Consider the following 24,330-nt stretch of genomic DNA (forward strand, 5'->3'; position numbering starts at 1 on the left):
CTTGTGGAATTTGGGGCAACAAAATAAACAAATATTGGCATCTAATACCCAATTGGAACAGGCTGCTGTTCATAGGGGACCGACACAGTTCGTGGCATGGAGGGAAAAACCTGGGGTTGCTCCTGACTTCTTGTGGAATTTGGGGCAACACAATAAACAAATATTGAGGCTGCCAGAGACAATGCAGGAGGTCACGCTTATCCTTTACAAATATGGAGCTGCCAGAGAGGAGCCAGATCACACTTTATCTTTTCCTTCACTCAGAACCCATCACACAAATGCAAACTGTTCGCCGGGCGAACCTGGGCAAGGCCTGTGGGAGGAGCAGAAGCTCGGGAGATGCCGAATGGACACAGCATCCCCGGCAAACAGAAGCTTTTCGGGGCTGATTTCGCCCCGCGCGGGCAGGCAGAGCAGGCAGGGCGGCGTGAGGGGGGAAGGCGGGCGGCCCCTCAGGCGACCCCCACCTCCGCACGGGTGGGAGGCGGGCGCAGGGAGGCGAGCCGGCAGGCTGGGGGGGCTCGGGGGGCTCGGGGGGCTCGGGGTGGCTCGGGGGGCTCGGGGTGACTCGGGGGCTCGGTTCCGGGCCGCCGCACCGCCCGTGCCCCGCTGCCGCCGCCGCCGCCCCGGCAACGGGGGCGGAGCGGGCGGCGGGCGGGGCGGGCGGCGCGCGCTGACGGCTTCCGGCGGGCGGGCGGCGCGCGGGGGGCCCGGCGGAGCTCGGGGCGGTGCCGCTGTCGCGCTCGGTGTCGTGTCGGGGCTGCCGGTGCGGAGCCGCGTTCGGCGGTGTGGGCGGCGATGGACACGCTGGGCAGGAAGGTGGTGGTGTGCGACAACGGCACCGGGGTGAGTGCGCGCGGGCGGCGCCGGGAGCCGCCCTGCCGCCGGGGCGGAGGGGAAGGGGAAGGGGAAGGCGGGTGGCGCTCCCCCACCGGAGCCGGCCCGGCTTCCTGCCGGCACCGCCCGCCCGGCCCGGCCGCCGTCCCCGCGGAATGAATGGGCGATGGGCCCTCGGCCCGGTGTGCCCGTGCTCCCCGGGCCCTGCGGTGCCCGGCCCCGGCCCTCGGCGGTCCCGATTCCCCTGCGTGACCTGGGCCGGTCCCCTCAGCAGCGCGCCTTCAGACAAAAACGGCGATTTTTAAAAATTCTGAATCAGCGCATTATGCGTTGGGCAGTCAGGATGCGTCCTGTGTCTGCAGGATTATTACTTGAGGGAAATGTGTTTGGTTATTTTATTTTATTTTATTTATTTTTTTTTTTAAGAGCATCATCCTTTCCTCCGTGCCTCTCCGATCTGCCGCGTACCTCCCATAATCGGCATTTTCTAAATGAAAGGTTTTCTCCCCATCCTTTCCACCTTTCCTGGCCTCCATAAGCGTGCAGGCACCGCTGGAAAATCCATCCTTTTGTCAGGCTGTGAAGCACCTTGGCAGGAAGTGAAAAAGATACCATTTTAAAGCAGGAGGAGATCAGATGCTATCGGTGGTTATTTCCCCTCGGTAATTTCTTTTAGCAGTCTAGGTTTCCCCCAGTAAAGCAATATTATGTGCAGAGTTACCTCGATTGGTGGTGCATTAAGATCTCTTGAATGGCAAAAAAAAACAAGGGTTTTTTTTTTATATGAACACTTGCAAAAAAGACTTTTTTTTCTTTTTTTAATAAGCCTAGTAAAGAATATTTGAGACAAAGGATTATTTTATTACAGATTCAGCATCCTAAATTAGGGGGTTTTTCAGTTAGCATCTGAAATTGTTAGAATGGTTCAGGAAGAAGAACATCATATTTGACAGTTTCGGGGTTTGACAGTGATGATGTCTTCATTAACCCTCATATAGCAAAAGCTATCTTTGATAGGGTTAGAATTCAGAGCCTTTGGGCACTTTTTACACTATAATTTAGAGAAAGGAAAGAAAAGGAGATAGCATTTTCTTGTTACAAAAGGATATGGAAGCTGCTTTACGGTTTGTTTGTTTGTTTGACTTCTTTTATTGTTCTTTTTTCTTTAATCTTCCTATTGCGAGGCCCAGAGTAAAAAAAAAAAAAAAAAAAAACCAAAACAAAAAATTCAGAGCTTCATCCATTGGTGTGGTCCTTTATATGGCAATAATCACTGAGTTGTAAAATGTTGAGTGTATTGCTGGTGACAGCAGTGTTGTGCCTTGGCTGGTCTCAGGTGTGACACAGAGGGTAAAAGCAATTTTTCCAACCAGATTTCCCAAGCTGGGTGTGCCACACACATTTCTTTACAGCCTGGGGTATCTGTGCATGCTGTTAATTCCAGACACATCTTGGATCCATACAGTTTTTCCCTCGATGAGTTGGACCAGCAGGATATAAATAACCACAGGAGTGGAAGGTGTCTTTATGGTGCAAGAGGAGCCTGTGTCATTTCAGCCTGTGTGGTTTTGGGTTGTGCTGGGTTTTTGGGCAGAACAATGTGTGCCTGGAAGCCACAGAACTCCTTGGGTGGGAGAGTAGAGTGAAAGAGTGTTTTAATTGTTAAATGAGTCAACTCAAAATGTTCAGATTGATTTGGGATAATTGGACAAGGATTGGGATAACTAATCTGCACAAAAATTCCATTCAGTAAAATTTTTGAGTCTCAATTGCATGTCGAGGTATCAAGTAGTTCTGTATTGTCAAGCCACTATTTTGATAATAATATTTTGCCTATGTGACAAGAAATGTTTAGCATTATTTCTGATATCTCACACTTAAAAGCATGATTGAAATGAAATCGCTCTCCATGTGTCGGAAAACTTATAGGTAAAAAATGGAGAATATCTTTGGAAAAACGGGTGAATTTTTAACGTTAGGCTCGTCTTTGCAATTTGCTGTTCTTGTTAGGCTGCAGTAGGACTCCTGATGCATCAGGCTGCAGCCAGTCTTTGAGGAAGAGGTGAGTGGCTCGAAGGAAGTTCTTGCAACACATAGTGTGGGAGGCAGGCAATGGCACCTCAAAGGTCTGCAGCGTTAGAGGTGGATGCTCTTATTGTTAGAGGCCAAGCAGAAAGTTACTCACTGGCCTGTACAATTGTTGTAACTGTGTTTAGGGTTTTTGTTTGAGTGTTGCATCAGTGGAAAGGATCAAGCAGGGAGATCTGATAAGAGTATTATTATTCATTTTAAAACCAGTCACGTGACCCGTTTGCAAGCTTCCTCATTCTTTTAGTTTGAAAGAACACTTATACATGCAAGTTCTTGGTGTTTGATGACTCAGTAGGAAGTGAAAGACTCCGTATAAACCACAGTGAAATGGGGAAGAAACTATATATGGTAAAAATTACATACATGGTCTTGCACACAGGCAGGCTAAATAGCTGTTCTTAGAACATTCTGAATGTATAGCAAATGTGTGCAAAAACAAATGATGATGAAGTTCTTGCAGAAATAGGTGAATTCATGGAGTGCTTGTGTTCTTTTTGGAAACATGAGCATTGTAATTCAATAATTGCTGTGAGGGGTGTGCTTGGCAAGAGGTGGAAGAGAAACAAGTGCACTGAACTTGAATTAGAGTGTTTCAAACTGAGAGTGGCAGAGCAGTGAGTGTTTCATGTTGGGCCTTAGAAAAGAGAATCTGTTCCAGATTACTGCTGTTCATTTACTTGAAGATTTTGAAGGATTTCCTGTATCTTATATTTCCTGTACCGCTTCAAAAAATCTAAGAGAGTCCAAAGTCTGTTATTGTATAGATCTGTGCATTTTCCTATTGGTAGTTTTACCTGTTTCTGCAGCCATGATAGACAATGTTAGGTGATCACAAACCTGCAGAACCAGCTGAATATTTAGGATAGTGTCAGGGAGAATACTACAGTGGGCATGTCCCCATTGATGGGGAAGCTGACAAAGAAGGCCTGCTTGTTCTTACCTTCACCAAATTTTTGTGTAGACTGGAAGGGGAAATTTCAAATTTGAAGTCAAGTTAGAATTCTTTCTGTCTATGGCACAGTCTATCACACAGTCTATCTACACTTTGTAAAATGTAATTTTTAAGGCTCTCTGTTGTGGCCAGAAAGAGGTAGGAAACAGACTGTCAATGTCCAAGCTTATTCTCGCTCATTGTAGTTTGCATCAATTAAATCTGTTTTTGATTATGTTACAGGCTGGTTGGAGAAACTACAATCTGTTTTTAAAACCTAGAATTTGTTAATTTCCCGGGAAGATGCATCGAGGTCTGAATGCAAAAAGAGGCTGGAAGTTACTATTCATGTCAAATAGTAAGAATTTTTGTGGTTTTGTAGGTCAGCAATTTTTAGGTCAGTATAGTTGTATGTGATTCTGAGAGGTGTTTTAAAGGGTGGCCAAGAGATACTGATTTTTGTGCAGTAATTGTTTTGGTTGCATATATCAGGGTTGCTATATAAATACTGGAGGTTTAAAAATTTGAGTGGTGGAGCTTCTTGAGGGGATGTTCCAGGAGTTTAAGTTGTAAAGATGTATTTAGATATTCCATATCCTGTTTAGTGGATATGGACTATCCACTAAATATGATATACGGGTGTACTCAGGGATGTGATCCAGAAGTGCCTGTGGCTGCTCTTTGCTTTCTCACAGCAGCACTGCATTCTTGAATGCACAGATAAGATCTACACAACTCCTAGGCAGGTCTGGCCTTAGTATAACCAAAAGAATTGATAAATACTTGCCTTTTCAGAGTATTCTGGATTTGAAGTAGAATGAGTGAAATGAGTTGTGTACGCAGTGTCGTTCTTCAGGTATTCTAAACAGCTCTGCCTTTGGAGGGCAATCACTGAATGAGGAAGGAAATTAGGGTCACAAAAAACCAAAATAAAAATCCTTTCTCCCCTCTATTACCCCAGCTTTAATTAAAATATGTCTTGGTTTTGTCTGTAACCAGGTCTCTGAATTTCTTTCCACAACAGGTGCCCTTTTTTCGTGCAGTAAGGTGAATAATTAGGAGCAGCAGCACAAGTGACTTTCCATGTTACCGTTAGTGTAATGACAGAATTCCTCTCAGCTGCAATTAGCTGTACTCTTTGCTGGGATAATTGTTCCAGTGGCAGTCTTCAGACCTTGCTTCAGAAAACTCGGCGAATATTTGGAAAATTCTAGCAAATGGTTTTTAATACAACCTGCAGTGGATAATTACATTTTAGGACAAGGTCCCAAGGAGTCTGTGAATTGCCTGTTCTTGGAGGCTCCCAGCAGCCAGCTGGTCCAAGCTCTGAGCAAGCTGCTCAGAATTCAGCAGTGACTGGTTTGAGCCCAGCGTTGGATGATGCAGCTCCTGAGGTTCCCTCCTACCAGAACAGTGGAATATGATACATTAAAGTACCCTATCAAAATACTGAAGAGCACAGCTTGCTGATCCCCGTGAACTAAACTTCTTGCTGGCACATTTAAATTTCACATTTTACAACTGTACTTCCTCTAGTGACTATATATTTTTTTATTGTTCAGTAAATTGTCATTGTTTTCTTAGTGTGTATACTATCTTGGAAGCCAGTGATATAAAGCTTCCTTTTGTATATATTTGGGTAATAAACACTCTTTCAGAGCATCCTGTTTGGTGTGAACTGCAATCATCTGAGGTTTTGGTTGTGCTGTTGGTTTTAGAAGTGCTTACTGCAGAATTTATCCTTAAAGGAAAGCCTCAAAATTATGAAACTTTGAGAAATCCGTCTGAATTGTGAGTTCACATTTGAGCACTTTTTGCAAGAGTGTGAAAATTGAATTCACAAGGTTTTGGGGTTTTTTTGGTGTGAAATTCATAATGCTACCATGTGCTCGTAATTGGAGAGGTGATTTAATTAGGTTTTATTGGGTACCCGTTATAAGGTGATCTATTACAAAATTACAGATTTCAGGTTGCTAGAGGACGTTTTGGATGGAGTGGCAGGAAATCCTGCCACTGGAATCTTTTGCATCTTCCAATGTACCTACTCATTTTAAACTGTTTCTCAAAAATCTGATAATCTTGATTCAGGAAACATTCTGGAAAATACTTTTACTCAGTTTTAAAAATCTATGCACCATCTAAAATGTGTAAAATTTATTTGAGAGTATATATTAAATTGGTTTTCAGTGGGGCACATGGACTTTTAATTTTTTATCCCAAACCAGGTTTCTATTTGTAAACAAAAGTAACACGTATTCTAATAGAATTATTTCTTCTTTTTCAGTTTGTGAAATGTGGCTATGCAGGCTCGAATTTTCCAGAGCACATTTTTCCAGCTTTGGTTGGCAGACCCATTATAAGATCAACTGCTAAAGTAGGAAACATTGAAATCAAGGTAAATTTTTTATTGTTATTTGTTTCTGACAGATGAAAATATTTAGGGCAGCTTTTGAGTTGTGTAATGTTTGGAAATATTTTTTCCTTAACTCCCTTTTATGCTGTTTCAGTATCTCTTGATTCATTTCTGTATTGGATTTTAGCCTGTCACCAGATACTAAGATAAGAAGAGGTAATCTAAAGCATTGGAGGCCTTCAGATAGTGCACCTGAGGAGGCAGCAGGTAGGGCTGGAGTGGTTCTGAGCAAAAAGGGGCTTCAAATGCCAATAATGCAAATGGTGCCAAGATCAGAAGGCAGAAATCAGACAGAAGTGACTGACTGTCACCAAGCTGTTCTGTGGCATGTTGAGACAGTGCTGAAGAACTGCTGGAGCTTCCAGGTTTTTCTGTATGGTTTGCTTTCTACTCAGAGCTGATCATCTGTGATCTTGTATGAGATGTTGAACCTTGGCTGTGTTTGCGTTTCATCGTTTCTATGGTTTTCGTTTTCCTTTTGCTGTTGATGGACTTAGGTGCTCCACACCAGTTAGAGATGGAGAGGCTCTGTCCAGGCTGCTTTGTCTTGGGGCATTATTCCAAGGCATGAGGAGAGAACCACTGTTGGAGAGTTAATTTTCTGAAGTCCAGGGAGCTATAATTTTTCACTTATTTTGTAATTAGAGAGTAACACTTCAAATGTTATTAGTTGCTTCTGCTGTATAGGCTTTGGTAAATGTTTTGGCCCTGCTGTGGTCATATCCTCCCTTCTTGCTTCTAGCCACACAATTCTCAACTTGTGCTGGTCATGCTGCTTGTGCAGGCATGTTGTAATCTGCTTTAGTGAGCTGATCCAGCTGAAAAAGAAGGATTTTTTGGTCAGGTAAAGTAATGACTGCCTTACTAGACAGACCATGGTGCACACTCCAGGTGGACAGTGAGGGAGAAGCAGGAGGCAATGCAGAACTGTAGAAGTGCCCACTTAGGCCAGTGAAGGCTAAGTAGGACCACACATAGACAGGGTTTCAATTTTGTTTTCCTTAGTTGTTCTGAGCAGCAGTTTAGGAAGAGTTAAAAAAAAATCAGTCCAGTCTTGTTCCATATTTTCAGAATCCTGTAGTTGACAAGGAGAACTTGAGTTGTTTGGTTTCTGCTTCTGCCTATGAAATGGTTGTAGTATCAGCAGAAGGCCATGCAAGGAAGTCAAAAGGCTAAAAGATGCTAGAGCTTCCCAAAATGTGGTTGTAGGTTTGTCTCATTACTATCTCAGTAATGCTTTCTCTTGTATCAGCTAGGACAATTTGTTTGAGAGGATAGAGATATTTCCCTTTCACAGTAAAGAGTATTTTTTTGTAAGGAGACATAAAACGTAATCTTTTTTCTAGTAAGATCTGGGAGAGGTATTTCCTTGGGTATCTTCTTGACCTTAATGTGAGGAGTCTCCTTAAAGGAGGTCTTGGTAAAATTTTATGAAATTATGCAGTGATTTATGAGTCTAAACTCCTCCCAAAAGTTTCTTGCATGAATTCTCACAGTTGAAGTAATGTTTTCTTTCCAGCCCATTCAATACAGCCTGTCCTGCCAGTTTTGGTATCCTCCGATTATCTGATAATTTAATATTGTTACAGATAACAGTGCTGCATTGAAAAGGTAGGATGTAGAAGTTGGTAATTGCTATGAGATCAGCAAAAGAACCTGTAAATGATCATCTTGCATGCATTGCTGGTCTTCTGCTTGAGCATGGATCATGTGGGTGTATTTCAAAGAGAATAAACTGATTCTTTCTAGTATTATATCATTTGACAATAACAGCTTGTCACCCTTTCTTAAGGAGGTAGTGTATCAAGAGAAGAAATCCCTGCCACAGACACTTTGGGTGTCCTAGTAGGATAATACAGTAGAAAGACTTATTAAGTGTGAGTGCTCTTTTTCTTTGTGAGAATCTTGCAGATTTCTTAAATTTAGTTTAGCAGATAGAGTTTTATGCCAAAATTTAATTCTAGGCATATGCTGTGAGTTCTAAAGGGATAAGTTTAAAACTGAGTAAAGGAAGCTGGCAAGGAGTTTATCAGTTTAACTTTTCAAAACTGTTCAGGAAAGCTGCACTCCTGTGGAATTCAGAAACTCTGTGAAAGCAGCCTGGAAGCTGATCAAAACAGTGGTCATCCATTGAGTTACCAATTTCAAGTTACTGTGACCATATTTTCCTTATGCATTCTCCTTTCAGCTAGCAGCAGGGATATAGCTTTTTATCCCACTCAGGAATTCAGTTATTACTGGGATAATTTTGCTTAAAATTGCAACTAAAACCATAAGTATAGATGCTGCTCTTGGCTTTTCCTGATGTAGTAGTCTGCAGCAGGTTATGGGGGTATTAATAAGTCAGTACTAAGGAGTAGTTTTCAGTTCTTAGATATATGAAGTGAATTTAAAAAATAAAATTTAAATTTAGCAATTGTCAGAACTAATTATAGTCAATTGTCCTGTGCAGAGTCTTTCAGGTACACACCTAGCCCAGAGTAAAGCTCCACTGTTACAGAATATATATACACAGAATCCTGTTTATGAGAGATAGGCAGATACACTGATCTTGCTTGCAATCTAGGAAGCCAAAACATGACTTGCCACTGACGTGTAGCAATAGCTTCCTTTAAAGAGACAATTTAATCTGATGTCCTGATAATGTTAGTTTGGCCCTAACTAAACTAACTCAGATCATTTCCTGCTGTACATGCATCTCTTTTCAGCCTAATTCTACTGTGTACTTAAAATAATTTGAGAATTTCATTTAGGCCTTTTCTGACTTTCTTGCTTCTACCTTTTCTTCACCTTTCTTGACCTGTTGAAGTAGAATAACAAAATGATGGTAAGTGAGGTGCCCCTGTGCTTTTTGTTTACCATTTTTGCTTGATGAGACCTAGTAGCTGTTATGTTATTTTTTAAATGCTATTCATTGTTTTGTCTTGTCTTACATTTTACATTTGAATACATACTTATTTTGGACATTGTTCATTGCTTTGGTTTACTGGCAACTAATTAATGAGAACATTTTATGTATTGCTTTTAAATGCTATGTAACCTGTAGTTTTGCAAGATGCAAGAATAACACTGAAAGATCAACATGAACTCAGCATCTTTAACAGTAGAAATTACTCTGTTTAACATAACAAACCAAGAGTTTGAAGAAATGTTCAGATTTTCAGTTAGACAGATATTACTGTGTATTGAAGTGGTGGAAATATTGGATGCCACAATACTGATTCCTCTTTGCAAATTTGGTTGTGTTGTCCTTCTTCCTCTTCAACTGCCAAGTGTACATGTTTGTTAGTGTGCTAGTGCTGATGTTCTTGAGAGAGAACAATTGTTCTGCCCTTTAGCTTTGTTTTAAAAGGATGTGAAAATTTTGTGCAACTTACGCTTTGCACCTTTGGATAGCAGCTTTTCCTGGCTGCGTCCTGTTGGGCAGCTTGGAGCCTCAAAGAACAGTGCACAAAAAAAGCTGATTCTTCTAACTGGTGGAGTTTGTGTTGTCTTAAATTCTCATGAGTAATGTGGCTGCATGGTGGAGTTCTCATAGTGTGGTTTCACCAGAATGCTTTGGATTGAAAGTGTCGGAGTCTTGACTTTTGTCTTCTCTACAGTCAAAAGCTGGAATGTGATCTGCTGTGCAAGGGAAAACAAATAAAACACCTTGTCAGGGAGAGGGGGTGAAAGAGGAACAGTTTCACTAAAACTATTTTCAATTAACTTCCTTTTTATATAGTCAACAGCAACTGCTTGGGTTACTTCTAAAATAGGTGTTGTAAACCAGATGCCAGATTTTCTCTTGTGCATCTTTTTTTTTTCCCTGGCATTGAATAGTAGGTTGAGTAACTCACTTCCACTGTGCCACAGCAGCTGCAAACTGTTGTGGCATATGATAGGATAAAGCAGCAGGTGTTTTTTTGGGTTTTTTTTTTTGTTTGTTGTTTTTTTTTGTTTTGTTTTGTTTTTTTCCTCTTTTGGTGCAATTAATATTATTATGGACACAGAACTAATGGTACCTAGAAAATGTTCTTACAGCCTAAGTACAAGTAAGTCAGTTCAGGCTTCTTTAGAAAAATATGGGCTATAATGAGCAGCAAAGATAAGATGTTACTGTGCATACTTCCTGTGGGAAATACGTGGGAAAGGAGAAGATGTGATGCTACTAATTTGAATGTGCAATGTTTGCATAACTAACGTTAATAAACAGATTGCTTAATCAGTGTGAAATGACTATACAAATTGCATTAGTTGGTTGTGTTTGTGCAAGAATGCATTACTGGGGTTTCTGGCTTGGGACTTTTGGCAAGGAACAGATGAGGTTATATTTTATATTCAGATGTGTCTCTTCACACCCTATTGACACAGGCAATATGTAAACCATTGTTTCTTTTAATGTCTGGTGTGGAATTTATAATCTCTTATTTGCTTTTGCTCCTGTTCGGTATGCTTATTCACCACTCATTATTCCTTTTTTGGTATTGTGCACAGAAATTTGCAACATGCATGGAAAAATATTCTGCCAATCCCACCTACTACCCTTATGTGCTGTTTTGCATCTCGGCTCTTAGAAATTAGTATTTGGTAAAATAATTTTGAAGGTGTCAGTGGAGAAACATCTGTACTTAAAAAGTCTTTGTAGTCTCTAGCTCTAACAGGGTTTATTGGTTTCTTAAAGGTTAATTGAAAAAAATCAAATATAATAATGTTTATTTTGGAAAAGCTATGGGATGGGTAAGAGCCAAATTTAAATATTACATGAAATATATTCTACTTCTCTCCTAAGTACCTGCAAGTGATTCAAAAATGTGGGCATTGTTTAAGAACACATTGGACACAGGCTGAAGCAGTTCACTGTCATTCTTGAGGATTAGAAAACCTTGTAAAGACTGACATGTTTTTTTATTAAAATGTTACAGGATCTGATGGTTGGTGATGAAGCCAGTGAATTACGATCGATGCTGGAAGTGAATTACCCGATGGAGAATGGCATAGTTCGGAACTGGGATGACATGAAGCACCTTTGGGATTACACCTTTGGACCAGAAAAACTTAATATTGACACAAAAAATTGTAAAATACTACTCACAGAGCCTCCCATGAATCCGACTAAAAATAGGGAGAAGATTGTGGAGGTACGTGTGCCTAGTAGGAGCTGATCTACAGTCATTGGAGCACTGAGAGATTCCTTGTTCCAGCAACACTGCTTTGTGTGAAGCAAAGCAGTTCTGTTCCCTAACCAAAACCCATTCTCAGCCATAGGCATGAATGCTACTGTGCTTAAATTCAAACCAGCTGATCTCATTCACAAGCTGTAAGCAGGCTTCTTGTCTCGAGCATTAATAGCAGCATTAAAACACAGAATTGGAAATACAAGTCTGTCTTCACATACCCAGGATATGTTGATTACTAGTTGTTGGATGAATGTTAATTACTTTAAATGACTTGGACTTGTATAAGCCAGTAATGCAGAGGAGATTGGAGCTAGATGGTGCCTACCAGATGGAGAGAGCAGTGTTGTTGGAGGTAGTTGAGACGAAGGTGTGATGACAGCCAATGCACTAATCTTTAATTAGTGCTAGGGATTATCAATGAAAGCCTTCTAAGAAGGAAAGCCTGGTTCTTGCATCCTCAATCTCAGAGTGCTGCCCTGGGTGATCTAAGTTCCAGTTGAACCTTGTATTCAATGCAGGTTGTCAGATATGTGTTGTTTAGCTCCTCTACCTGTGATGAAGACTCAGGTTTGAAGAGCAGTAATGTTTGACAAGAACAGAATGTTTTGTTTTCTGTTTTGTTGAATTTTTATCTCATAAGCATCATAGGTATTTTCAATTCATATAGGTTTGAATATCAAAGCTTTTATATATATATATTTTTCTCCAAAAATCATTCCTTAGTCTGTTAAGAATTTACATTTATCAGCACCTTTCCTTTGAAATCCTTTTGATGTCACAGCTTCAGTATTGCTTTCTGCAACTTGGAAGTGAATACATTTACACTAATCCTTTCTTTCAGTGACCAGGGAGCAAATGAAGTCTAGCAAAGTTGGGAAAAGTTAAGTGAAAAAAAAAAAAAATTACTGTGCAATTTAAATTCAGCTTTTTTTTTTTTTTTTTTAAGCAATTGTGGACATTAGGGTTCTGTGACCTAAGTATCAGGTAATGGAGCACTAGTAATACCGTGTATATCAGCCAGCTGTGGTGTGATAGGCAGAGCAGGTTATTCTGGGTGGCCTCCATGTAGCAGGAATGACTCTATATTTCCTGTCCAGACTTCTTTGCTTTTCAGTTGTCAACAGTAGTGCTTTTGTTTCTGCTTTCCTGGTAAATACAAAAGGATGGATTTTAGTTATTCTTGTGCCAAGTAATTTTATACCAAAAATTCAAGAGTTAAGTATGGCCTCTGAATTCTGATAAAATATTTGCATTGCTTCATTTGCCTTCTTAACACTACCCCAGAGACTATAGATAGATACTTAATCTTGCAAGATGCAAGATTGAAAGATCGTGATGCAGAAGATTAATAAGAACTAGAATCCATTTTTGTAAATTTAAGTTCGAGTTAGACAGAAGCTCATTGTTTCTGCTAATGGTTTTAATGGAGCACAATGTTATGAGAAGTTGGAATATTTAGTTTAACTGCAAAGTATTTATATTCCTTTAATTTTTGTCATGGCCTCCTCCTTTCCAGAGAGGCAAGCCCAGTATGAGGCAGAGGACTGAATGAAGACACTTCCTAATGCCTGCAATAAATATAATAATATCTGCATTTTGGGATACAGTGCAGTAACATTTTAGAAGAAAAGCTTAGTCATCTGGACCATATAAAGATGATAGATAATTATATATGCTGTCCTTCATTCTGGTTCCAGTAATTCTCTCTTCATTTCATCACTTTGTCAGGCCCACCTGCAATAGTAAGACAGCACGTGTTCACATGTCACCTATATTGTAAAATATGTGTTTAAAAAGTGGTTTTCCTCTCATAGCACATAAAAGACCCGGGTTGCTCCTCAGCTTAATGGAGTGTTTGCTGTTTATCTGCTGCACTCTCATTGTGTAACACCCTCAGGAACAGCCAGACTGTAGTGGCAAATCAAGAGATGCTTGAGCACAGTCACTTCATCTAACCCAACCTAGAATTCCTTATATTTTTCCCCATTTTTTAATTCTTTCTGTACCCAGTTAGAACATCCCTTTGTAGGTAATCAAAACTCTGCTGTTACATGAAGAAGAATCTTTTCAGGGAAACATATTGCTCAGTATTTATATCTATTTATATCTATATATATTTGTTAATGTACATGCCCTGTGTCGAGGCATTTTCCATGTCAAAGAAAGTAATGCAGAGGACAATGCATTTCTTTTTTCATGAGAGAAAGAATGACAACACCCCCAAAGGTTATAAAAGGTTTTGTAGAAGCCTTTAGGGTTTGGTACATGTGAAGGCAGTAACCCGTGCCATTTGAATACTGATTTTGTTGTATGAAGGTGATAATTTAGATTTTTCTTACATTATTTTTTCATTTAACAGGCACTCGGGTTGTTAGAAAATATCCATGGGAATAGTGTTGGGTTTAGACAATGACTACTCAAAGGAGATCTATTTTGAGTTGCTGCCCTTTCAACTGTTCCCTTTCTGTTCCTTTTCACACTGTTCTAACGGAGGAGGTTTCTTTAAATAGTTCAGAATTCTAAAATTGTCAGGCATCTTCAAAAATATTTAGATATCTTTTACTTGAGCTGTGGGAGCACTTAGGATTCAATCAGTTTCTAAGCCTAGAAGTTGCAGAAGGGTTATGAAGGCTGCAGGGTAGCAAAAGCAAAGCTTCTGTATGTGTTGGAATAATCAGAGTTCATCCATTTTTCCTGGTACAGCTTATTGAGGGGAAAACTGCTGTACAGCATGATTTGTTTACTTGGCCTTTTCTTGTGTTTAGGAAGAAGACAAGATCCTATGAACTCTACATTCTTTAATTTTGTCCTGCTTCTTAACTGAAACTGGTTCAGTGATTAGGGAAGCCTAATGTACAAGACAAGGAATTACTTTTCCTGTTTCAGTATTAGTTCTGCAAATCTGCAGTTTTATCTCTAGTGGATTTTACACTAAATTTAAAAGTTTGTCATTGGTTACCCTTTAAAGAAGGGAAGAAGGTGGTCCGGATACAGAGAGCAACCTGTGATACTGGGCTCATTTTAGATTAAGATATGAAGGAGTATGGTCTTTATTTGACATAGTATGCTGTTGTACAACGTCTGTATGGCTTAATATGAAGAATGAAAAATGCCAGAATTTTGTTTTAAAGCATACATCCTAAACAAACATTTTATTACCAAGTCACACTTCAGTAATGAACTGCTTGGCTGGTCTACAAGTACTGCTTCCCACTCATTAAGCACTTTGGAAAAGTGAAAATTTGTGTAAAGCTGCAAAAATTGATGTGTGGGTGTCTTGTATTTGCTTTTGTTGCTTAATGGATGTGGAATATTTCATCTGGGTTGTCTGGTGTGAATAGGTAAGATACAGACCTGAATGCACTTTTTACTGTCTCAAAGCACATAGGTTTCTAACGTTCCTATGGCATCTCTGTGATGAAAATTCTTGGGAAGTGTTTTTGATTAGTAAAAATGCAAAATTCTAGAAATACAGTTTTCAAACACCAGTGAAATTTCTTTGAGGTATTTGGCCTGTTTTGGAAGCTGATTTTTGCCTTCATCTTACAGGTTATGTTTGAGACGTACCAGTTTTCTGGGGTGTATGTAGCCATCCAGGCTGTTCTTACTCTGTATGCTCAAGGTAGGCAAAATTAACCTAAAATTTCTTTAGTTTCCAGATGTGTTGCTGAGCCTAAGTACTAACATGGCATCACCATGTGTTGGGCTGTGTCCATGCTGTTCTCTAAGGAGGCTCAGCTCTGACTGACAGCTTCCTTTTTGTTTTGAGGAGCTATTGATAGGTACCACTGTTGGAGGTGTTTTCATGGATAAATGCAAAAACTTGGTTCCTCAAAACTCTTTTAGGGTGTAATTGTTTTGCCTTTGGCATCAAGACTTAATGGCTTACTTTGTTCTTCCTGAAAAAGGAAGAACTTTTTACCACAAGTAAGAGAGTAATTTCAAGAAAATGATCATGTGACTTCTGCACTATTTTGAGGGGGGAGGAAGGGAAAAAGAAAACTTGAGTCTTTTGCTGTAAGTAAACTAAATTAAAGTGGTCCTCAGCCTGAGCAGAAAATTATGGATTGACTGAATTAAATGGAAATTTTACCATCAACTTCAATCCATCTAGGATTTTAAGAAGTTACTCAAGCACATCAGTTCTAATACTATGACTCCTTGCATCTGGTTGTTGGTGACTTGGTGTTTTGAGCTGTCACATAGCAGGACACAAATATCCCTGTGTATTTAATGTGTCATTGTAGTGTCTGTCCAGGACCAAAAGCAGTGGAATACTGGAAGGGTGGCTCTGCCATGCAAGTCAATATAATTACTTGAACCAAAACCACTTTTACAAACCTGAGTATTAATTTTATTTGCTGCAGTCTGTGGTATTAGGTTTTTTCCCCCTTAGTTTTCTTTGGTTGATTCTTTACAAATATTTAATTAACTGACATCTGCAGTCTTAAATTCTGCTGTAATTGTACATGTACCTTACGCTGTGTAGTGCTCAATTGCTTTGTGAATAGCAGAACATAAGACAACTTAGAGCAGTCTGCAGTGTTTCTATAAACCATCATCTAAAACAAAGCTGAAGACCTTCTAAGATGTAAAAATCAAGGGGCACATAATCAAGCATTTGCTTGAGACATTTTTTTTTTTTAAAAAGTCCTTTAAAACATCCTACTTACTTATATTATTTCAAAGATTAAAGTAGTGGCTAAAGTTATATAGAGATGTGCCTCATTTCAGTGCACCACACTTCTAAGATCTGTCCTTAAAATACGGTTTCTTAATTTAGGTAGCTTGTGAGAAACTATAAAAGCGTTTTCTGATCAACTTTCAGCATTGATTTTAGCCTCCTAAGTATATAAACTTCTGTTTCTGCATGCTCATGGTATTTGTTTTGTATATTTCAGAATTTAATAGTTTGTGGCTAACTTTTTTCCATGAGAGTTGATTTTTTTTTAGTCTAAGAAAGTGGATCTCATTCAGCCTAATGCCACTTGTGTGAAGAAATATTAGGTGTGTGCTGTATAGTCCAAGTATTTTTTACCTTATGAAAGTATTTGGGTTTTTCTATACCAGTAAAATTCAACAAGTCCTAAGAATTTAACAAGGTAAACTTGTGGCTTGAATATCTCTAGATTTCTTCATATTTCAGAAATGAATATAAAATTGCACAACCGAATCTGTGGAGGAATTTGTGCCCCAATAAGAATTTAGTGAGTGTAGATACTCCCTTTAATTAGAGTGCAATTTAAGATGTCAAAAGACCACATAAAATTGTGAGTGGTAGAGTTCTAAACATTTAGGTAAAAGTAATAAAAATAAAAAAAGAAAGCATTTGTTACTCTGAAAACCTGAAGTTTAATATCTACTGATGACTGAGGGAAGAGAGGTTCTATCGGTTTACAGTGAAAAATCCTATCTTAAACTTGCTGCTGTTCTGCTCTGTTTATGGAAGTGCAATAAAAGCTGTGCTTCCCCCAATTCTTTTAGGTCTGTTGACTGGTGTTGTGGTGGACTCTGGGGATGGTGTGACTCACATTTGCCCAGTTTATGAAGGTTTCTCCCTCCCTCACCTCACAAGACGGTTAGATATTGCTGGGAGGGATATCACCAGGTACCTCATCAAGGTGAGCTGCAGGAAAAGGGTTTAAGGGTGAGGTGGTATCTGTGGTCAAAATCCCTGGATGGTGAGAAACCACCGTGTATTTTCCCTTTATTATTCTTGTTAATTACATTAAGAACTCCTGTATTCTCTATGTTACTTCAGTCTGTTCTTACTATGTTTTTCATCTAAATCACAAGTGATGATATTGATGTTATTCAGACACGTCACATTTTCTTAATGGCAATCTTGTAGGAAGGGAATTTATTCCATATTTGGGAAGCAAAAGCTTGAAAATTGGCTTTCTCAATACTTAAAGTGAAAGAGAAATTGTATTCTCTCAGCTCTACTCATCTGTTTTCAAAAAGACTTTCTTGCAGTATGGAAAATAGTGATTCTTCCCTGATTATTAAATAAGAGAGCATGTTTGATAGACAATTTGTTTGGGCATTTTAAATATAAGCAGCATCTTGGATTGACAAATCTTATGGTTAAGCTGGAATACAGGAATGTTCTGAAGTGAAGTTCTAAAGAGAAGAATTATTTGGGGGTTTTTTAATTTGTCTTTGTTCTGGTTATGCTGCGAGTTGTAATGATGAAGAAAATTTCCCCTTTGGAGTAACACTGCTGCTTTTCTGGGGATAATAGATACAAATTTCTCTTAATACCCAAATTTGCCACTTAAAAAGGGAGGTGAACAGAGAAATGTGTCTAAATGTACTACCCCTCTACTGAGAGACCTGGGCTGTTCCTCTCACTTGCTGGTAACTTGTTGTGCTCCCTCCAGCTCCTCTTGCTGCGAGGTTATGCTTTCAACCATTCTGCTGATTTTGAGACGGTTCGCATGATCAAGGAGAAGTTGTGTTACGTGGGATACAACATTGAGCAGGAGCAGAAGCTGGCACTAGAGACCACAGTTCTAGTTGAATCCTACACGGTGAGTGTCTCAAGACAGCTTTCCCCATCTTAAACTCCCTAGGTTTAAATTCAGGTAGCATTTAGCTTTGATTCCTTCACAATTTTTCCTGGCGGTAGCTCACCGTTCAGCCTGTGGAATCAAATTGGTTCTGGGAAGTTCTTCTGCAGGCTTTTTTTTTTTTCAGATTTTCTGTAAGATTTGTACTCACATTTGTCATTGTAGATAATTGAAATTTTAATATTACAGTACAAGAATTTGTAGAGAAAGTGTAGAGAAAGCATATAAAATTGTTTCAGCTTCCTCCATGCAGCAGTGAGACATGAGGCTGATACCTTCTGTCAGAAAAGGTAAACTGTCTCTTAGTGGAAACTTTGTGATCACAGTTGGAAAAATTTGCAAAAAAGCATTATTCTTGCTGTAAGATAATTTTTAAAATTGATACTAGGAGTTGGTATAGCAAGGAAATATTTGGTAGCTCAGTATTGATGTGTCTGGTCCCTGATGTTTCCAAGTGAATTGCAGAGTGATTAAAGAATTTGTATATTCTTTCAGTACTACTGAATGACTTCTTGCAGTGCTGACAGTTATCAACAATTTCCTGTGTTAAAACATTTGGGAGCAATGTAGGTCATTTCCTCTTGGTTTGTTTTTTTTTTTTTTTTTTAGCATTCAAGTGGCTAAAAGTAGTCTTTTCAATGGTGTTGTTTCTTCCCTAGCTCCCAGATGGCAGGATTATCAAAGTTGGTGGAGAACGGTTTGAGGCACCGGAGGCTCTCTTCCAGCCTCACTTAATCAATGTTGAAGGGGTTGGTGTGGCTGAATTGCTGTTCAACACCATCCAGGCTGCTGACATTGATACCAGGTAAGAGCAGAACGTTTAAAATCCTGTGTCAGGGGTGATGCAAGAACTGTCTTCAAAGTAACAACTTTTGCTTTAGACGCTAATAATGTGTTTAGACACTTTAGACAGTAATAAAGAAATTTAAGATACACCTGGGAGAAGGGTGTATGCTGGGAATGGGGCTCAGGCTGAGCATTTGGAGCTTAACAGGTTGTCTGGAAACTATTTCAATAAGAATGAGTAAAGATAAAATCTTGAAAGCACAATATTTTTATTTCTGCTTTCTGGGAAAGTATAAGTAAGTCAGCTGAAATTGTGTAGCTTGATTTTGTGTAGTTTTTTAGATTTGTATTTCTCCCCTGTCTGTAAACTATACACACTACAAAAAGGACAATTTTTCTTTTGGCTAGGTCTGAGTTCTACAAGCACATTGTGCTGTCTGGAGGGTCCACCATGTACCCGGGGCTGCCTTCACGGCTGGAGCGGGAACTGAAGCAGCTCTACCTGGAGCGGGTTCTCAAAGGAGACGTGGAGAAGCTCTCGGTGGGTCTGGGTATGGCGTGGCTTCCCCTGAATCCCCGCTAGAGGGAAGCGGGGATTCAGGAATGACTCGGGCTGCGGGCGGCCCTCCCTGCCCATTGCGAAACCGCTGCCCCTCCTTCCTCACGCCCCTGCCTCTGCTTTGTACATACTTGCAATAAAGTTCCCTTCTAGACCCTGCTAATTCCCCAAGTCTTAGGTAGAATAGGCTGATAAATACCAGGACGCAAATTGTAATGTTGGTTAAACAAAGCTAAGGAGTTTCTGTGCCTTGAAGTTGTCATTGAGTAAAAAAAAATTCTTTTTTTTAATCAGTGAAAATTTTGGTTCATGTTACAACTGAAATACTCAAAAGTGAGAGAGGCTGGAGCTCTCTAACACTTTCAGGTGGAGTAAATTTCCCTTTTCCATTTGTTAATGTGATAAGCAGGCAACAGCCACATACATTACAGAGGTAACAGTGTGTTGTACTGAAAATTCCTCTGACTGCAGTTTCCAATGAATTGAACTTCCCTGGTTCTTCATATAGTGTTCTCTGAAGGTCTTCTGTGGAATGACTCAATTGTACAGAATGTTTTACATCTGAGACAGTATTTCAGTCATAGCTTTGTACTCTCTTTGTAGCTCTTGAAGTTAGAGCTTTAGCACTGAAGAAGTTAAGGGAATATTAATTAGTTAAGCTGGTTTAGATTGTGTAAATTCCAAAATTTGTGATTCTGATAATTTCAGCCATCAAAGATTAGGAATTATTTCACTTTTAATAGTGTTCCTGAAATGAAAAATTTGGTCTCTAATTTTCTGTCAGTATTCTGAATCCTGGGCTTTTTGTTGATATACTGAAAGTACAATTTTTCAGCAAGTGGCTGTAGCTGTGTGTAATTTTCATTGCAGAGTCATTATTTTACTTCAGTTGTGCAAGCTGGAAGCTGAAATGTGCTAACATTTCAGCTTTTTTAGTTGCATTTTTCTCACTAGACAGTTTCCACTTCATTGTTCTGGTGGAAAGCCCAGTTTTCTTTTGCAAGGCTTTGCTTCAAGAACCCTCGTAACGATTTTTGTTCTTCTTCCCAGAAATTTAAGATCCGAATCGAAGATCCCCCTCGTCGGAAGCACATGGTGTTTCTGGGGGGTGCTGTTCTAGCAGACATCATGAAAGACAAAGACAACTTCTGGATGACCCGACAAGAATACCAAGAAAAGGGAGTGCGTGTGCTGGAGAAGCTTGGTGTGACTGTTCGATAAATCCCAAAGCTTGTTCCCATCACATGTCTAAAGCTTTTTCCTTTCATTGCCAATCTCTGAACTCACTCAGCTACATGCTATGGAAGGGCCTGTCTGTGGCCTTTTGACCCAAACGTCAGGTTTTGTTCTGGTTTCTTGGGGTAGCTTTTGTTAAATGTTTCTTAATGTGGCTAAATTTGACTATTAAATTTGACCACTTCCCTGCAAACAAAACGGAGCAAGAGCAGCCTGTCTACTTCATTGTTCCCTCCCAGTAGGCAATTGGGTAATTCTGGTAGGCTTTTTCTTCTGGGTTTATTGCTGTAGTCCTGCTAGCTTTTGTCTCTAGTTCACAAAGGGTTGTGTGCCTTTTTTAGCATAAGAAAACCTTTAAACAAGAGTTTTTGCTATCATTGTGGTGGTTATCTTTGCATCTTTATGCCTCTCTCTACATTAAGTTTGGGGTTTTTTTTTTTTTCTTTCCTGCAACTAGGAATTTTGATTAAACATTGTTGAAAACTAGTTGAAGTAGCTGGAATGACTTTAACACACTGTTTTGATGTAATGTGGTTTCATATGCACTGCTGCCTAAACTGGCTTCTGAGATGGTTCACCCTTCAAGGTGGTGGTGGGGCCTTCAGACTGTATTTCTCTAAGTGGGAATGTTGGCACAAATGGAGAAACACCTGATGTTCTGGCAAGTGTACATTTGTGGCCTTAGGTGTCTTTTTTTCTGGAGAGAGGAGACAGGTTTGAGCTGTGTTTCTTTTTTGTTAAGGGACAGCTGGGAGGGTCAGCCTGACCAAAAATGCCTCTTTTTATAACTAAATTTTGGTACCCTGTTGTCTCGGCATAGGAAGCAAGAATGTTAAATTAGCTATTCTGTAATTGTTGAAGAAACTTAGGTATGCTGAGACAGGAGCCTCTGAACTTATTGAACAGATTTAATACTTTCAGAAATGCTTGTGAAAACTGTAACTATAAATATTTAAAGCCCCAGAACTAAATTTTAAAAAGTCTGATGTTGTGCTTGTATGTACATTAGAAGCACTTCCATTAAATTTTACAAGTATATTAACCTAGTGCCAAGTAGTTACTGCAAATGAATATTTCAATGACCAATGTTTATTGCAACAAGCAGATATTTATAAACAACCAGTGGCAGTAGGTTATAAAGAATGACTTATATTTGTTCCAGTTAAGAATAATATTGGAATAGATTATGTTGGTTGGTAAATAGCCACAATTCATTTTATCCAGTCTTGATTTTTGATACTTAACATGGGATGGGAAGGAAGGAAAACCAGTGATGAAAATGTTGTTTCCAGAAAGTACATTAAAGCTGAGTTGTTCTAAAAAATAGAAGTTGTCACTAGTAATTATCAGCCACCTTCTTTGAGTATAGTTGCCTGCGTTTTTTTCCTATAGCAGACTGGTAACTATAGTTGCAATAAAATCTGCCTTACATTAAGCATAGCAAAAACTGCTTGCATACAAATGCTAGCTAGACTTAGTTCTACTTTGCTTTCCATAGAAATATTATATCACTTCTTACTGGTTTTCAAAGCCTACCATAACATTTAAGGATAAGGAAGTCAAGATCTGCTCTTGACTTCCAAACCTTGGAATGTATGAGAGATGCTTTCATATACTTGCCATTTGTCTACATCTTTACATTAATAATTGACCCCAGAAACATGGAAATATTAAACTCCCTTGGACTCTTAAAATGTGCTTCCTTTCTAAATTGAGCAGGCAGCTTCCTTTGGCTGAGCGAGCCAAAGGGGCAGCAACCATGTCTGCATTTCTTTAATAACAAGACAGTCACTATAGTATTGCTAGCAATGACCATTTAATTATAGGTGGGTGGGGTTTTTTGCAGCTATATTTACTCTTAACTTGAACAATACGGATTTACAGGCATGCCGGTCGTGCCTCAGTGCATGCACTTAAGCAGTCACTAGATTTTTGGGGACATGAATGTAAGGGGTACTCTGAATTCCTGTAGTCTTCTCAACCTTTAATACACAAGACTTAAAAATGCTGTGGGCTTGCTTTAGAGCTATGATTTCTCATGTGACTGTCTCTGGGCTTTTCAGACAGTGTTGGGAATCATGGAAATAAACCAAAGAATGACTTAAAAACTTTTTTTAAATGACAATCTGTCATGTGGTTTTTCAAATCTAGACCTTGACCCTGCAACCCCTTTTCTGCACCATCTTCTCCCCTGTCCACTGGTTTCAGTGAGGTATGTGCATGTTTGAGTAAAGGTTTTGGAATTTGGCCCCTTTGCTAGAGAACTTCACAGCACCATGAGTAATAAATGTCAGTTGATTGTGCAGAATCTTGGGTTTCCATGGAAACCATGTATATATTAAAAAAAGAAACTAGCATTTTAAATTAACTGTGATCATGGATTCGAAGGAGCACATTTGTAATCCAAATACTGAATGGGGTGTTCCAGTTGTGCTCGGTGTGGTTCTCCATGTATGTGTTTGCACACACAAGAGTGTTGTGTATGTGTTCTCTCAGCTGACAGCTTCATTACTGCTATGAAAGCAATCTGGTTTTAAAGTTTTTTTGAAGACCAAATAACTTGAATTGTATTTGCAAAATGCTTCAGCTCCTTTAAAATTAGAATAGAAGATGCCGCATCAGTTGTAAGTTTTTTGGGAACATCCTATTTTTAATGTTAAGCTGCTTCAAACCCTCCCCTCCCCCAGTGTTCTAGGATGTTAACCAATGTAACACAGATGGGTTTTATACAGTTCTGAATAATGTTAACACACAACACTGGTTGAGACCATGAATGGAAATAAACATCTATTTAAATTGACAGGTCTTTTCAATACAAAAAATAAAATCAGATTTTTTTCAAAGTAGATTATGTTTGCTTTGTTTCCTTTGGGAAATCACAGTTCTGTCAGTATTTCTCTAACTTCCATCGCAAAACCATCACGAGCTGAGGAAATCTGACATGACAAAATAACACATTGTCTACTGATTGCTGTCATACTCCATCCTTTAGCCAATACTCCAATCCTTTTCGTTAAAAAGAAAAAAATCCTTATCCTTGGGCAGGAATCTTTTTCTAGTTCAACCTCCATACTGCAAAGTGGGAAGGGCCCTCACCTTGTGTTGACCTCAGCATCCTTGGCAAAGCTCAGAAGCCATATAATGATGCTCTGTTTAGGAAAAGTCTCCTTGGCATTGACTGCATGTGCTATTTCACCTGCATCCCCGATTTTAACTGATAGAAAAAATGCACGTGGGGTTGACCTTTTGTGTTTAAAAGGACTTGAGCAGGTTAGTGGTTGGTCCACCACTCACAGAGCATTTATTTGGCTTTTGAAATGAACTCAACCAGCTTCTTCCCCCAGCTCATTGCACATGCTGGGCTGGGGGAATGTTCCCCAGGCATCTTGTTCCTGGTGGGATAATGGGTTTGCTTTTCTTAGATGGAGCCACTGTGTGCAGTTTGGCTCTGGATGCATCTGCCTCAGTGGCTGAGCCAAACACTTGTGATCTTAGGGACAGATGCAGATAGGCAGGATTTTAATGGGGGAAAAAAGTAAGGCCACCCTTAACCCCAAATTTGTGTTCCATCACTGCATTCTTGGGAAGAAATAAGTACATCTGGCTATACCTCTGCTCAGTACTAATTCATGGTCCCTGCTCCTCCCCTTTTGCTTCTTTTGCCTGACATGTCTTTTGTGTGGAAAGGACTAAATACAGCTCAGTCAACATTTGCTGGTCAACTTTTTCAATAGAGAATTCCTCCC

At 39.5% G+C, this 24,330-nt stretch overlaps 1 protein-coding gene across 2 annotated transcripts; it reads left to right on the forward strand.

Annotated features, from left to right (window-relative positions):
- The first annotated feature begins 683 nt into the window (after positions 1 to 683).
- Positions 684 to 23,430, forward strand: ACTR2 (actin related protein 2). Of its 2 annotated transcripts, XM_021555857.2 has the most exons (10): positions 684 to 846; positions 6,144 to 6,254; positions 9,085 to 9,099; positions 11,177 to 11,392; positions 14,981 to 15,053; positions 16,916 to 17,052; positions 17,815 to 17,964; positions 18,663 to 18,808; positions 19,198 to 19,330; positions 20,399 to 23,430. In XM_021555857.2, the coding sequence occupies exons 1-10, from the start codon at positions 799 to 801 to the stop codon at positions 20,567 to 20,569; spliced, it is 1,200 nt and encodes a 399-aa protein (XP_021411532.1). In that variant the 5' UTR covers positions 684 to 798; the 3' UTR covers positions 20,570 to 23,430. The 2 variants fall into 2 exon arrangements, with proteins under 2 accessions (XP_021411532.1, XP_021411533.1); XM_021555858.2 differs by lacking the exon at positions 9,085 to 9,099.
- The last annotated feature ends 900 nt before the right edge of the window (positions 23,431 to 24,330 follow it).

The sequence above is a fragment of the Lonchura striata genome, chromosome 3, assembly GCF_046129695.1.
Source record: "Lonchura striata isolate bLonStr1 chromosome 3, bLonStr1.mat, whole genome shotgun sequence".
Taxonomy (NCBI): Eukaryota; Metazoa; Chordata; class Aves; order Passeriformes; family Estrildidae; genus Lonchura; species Lonchura striata.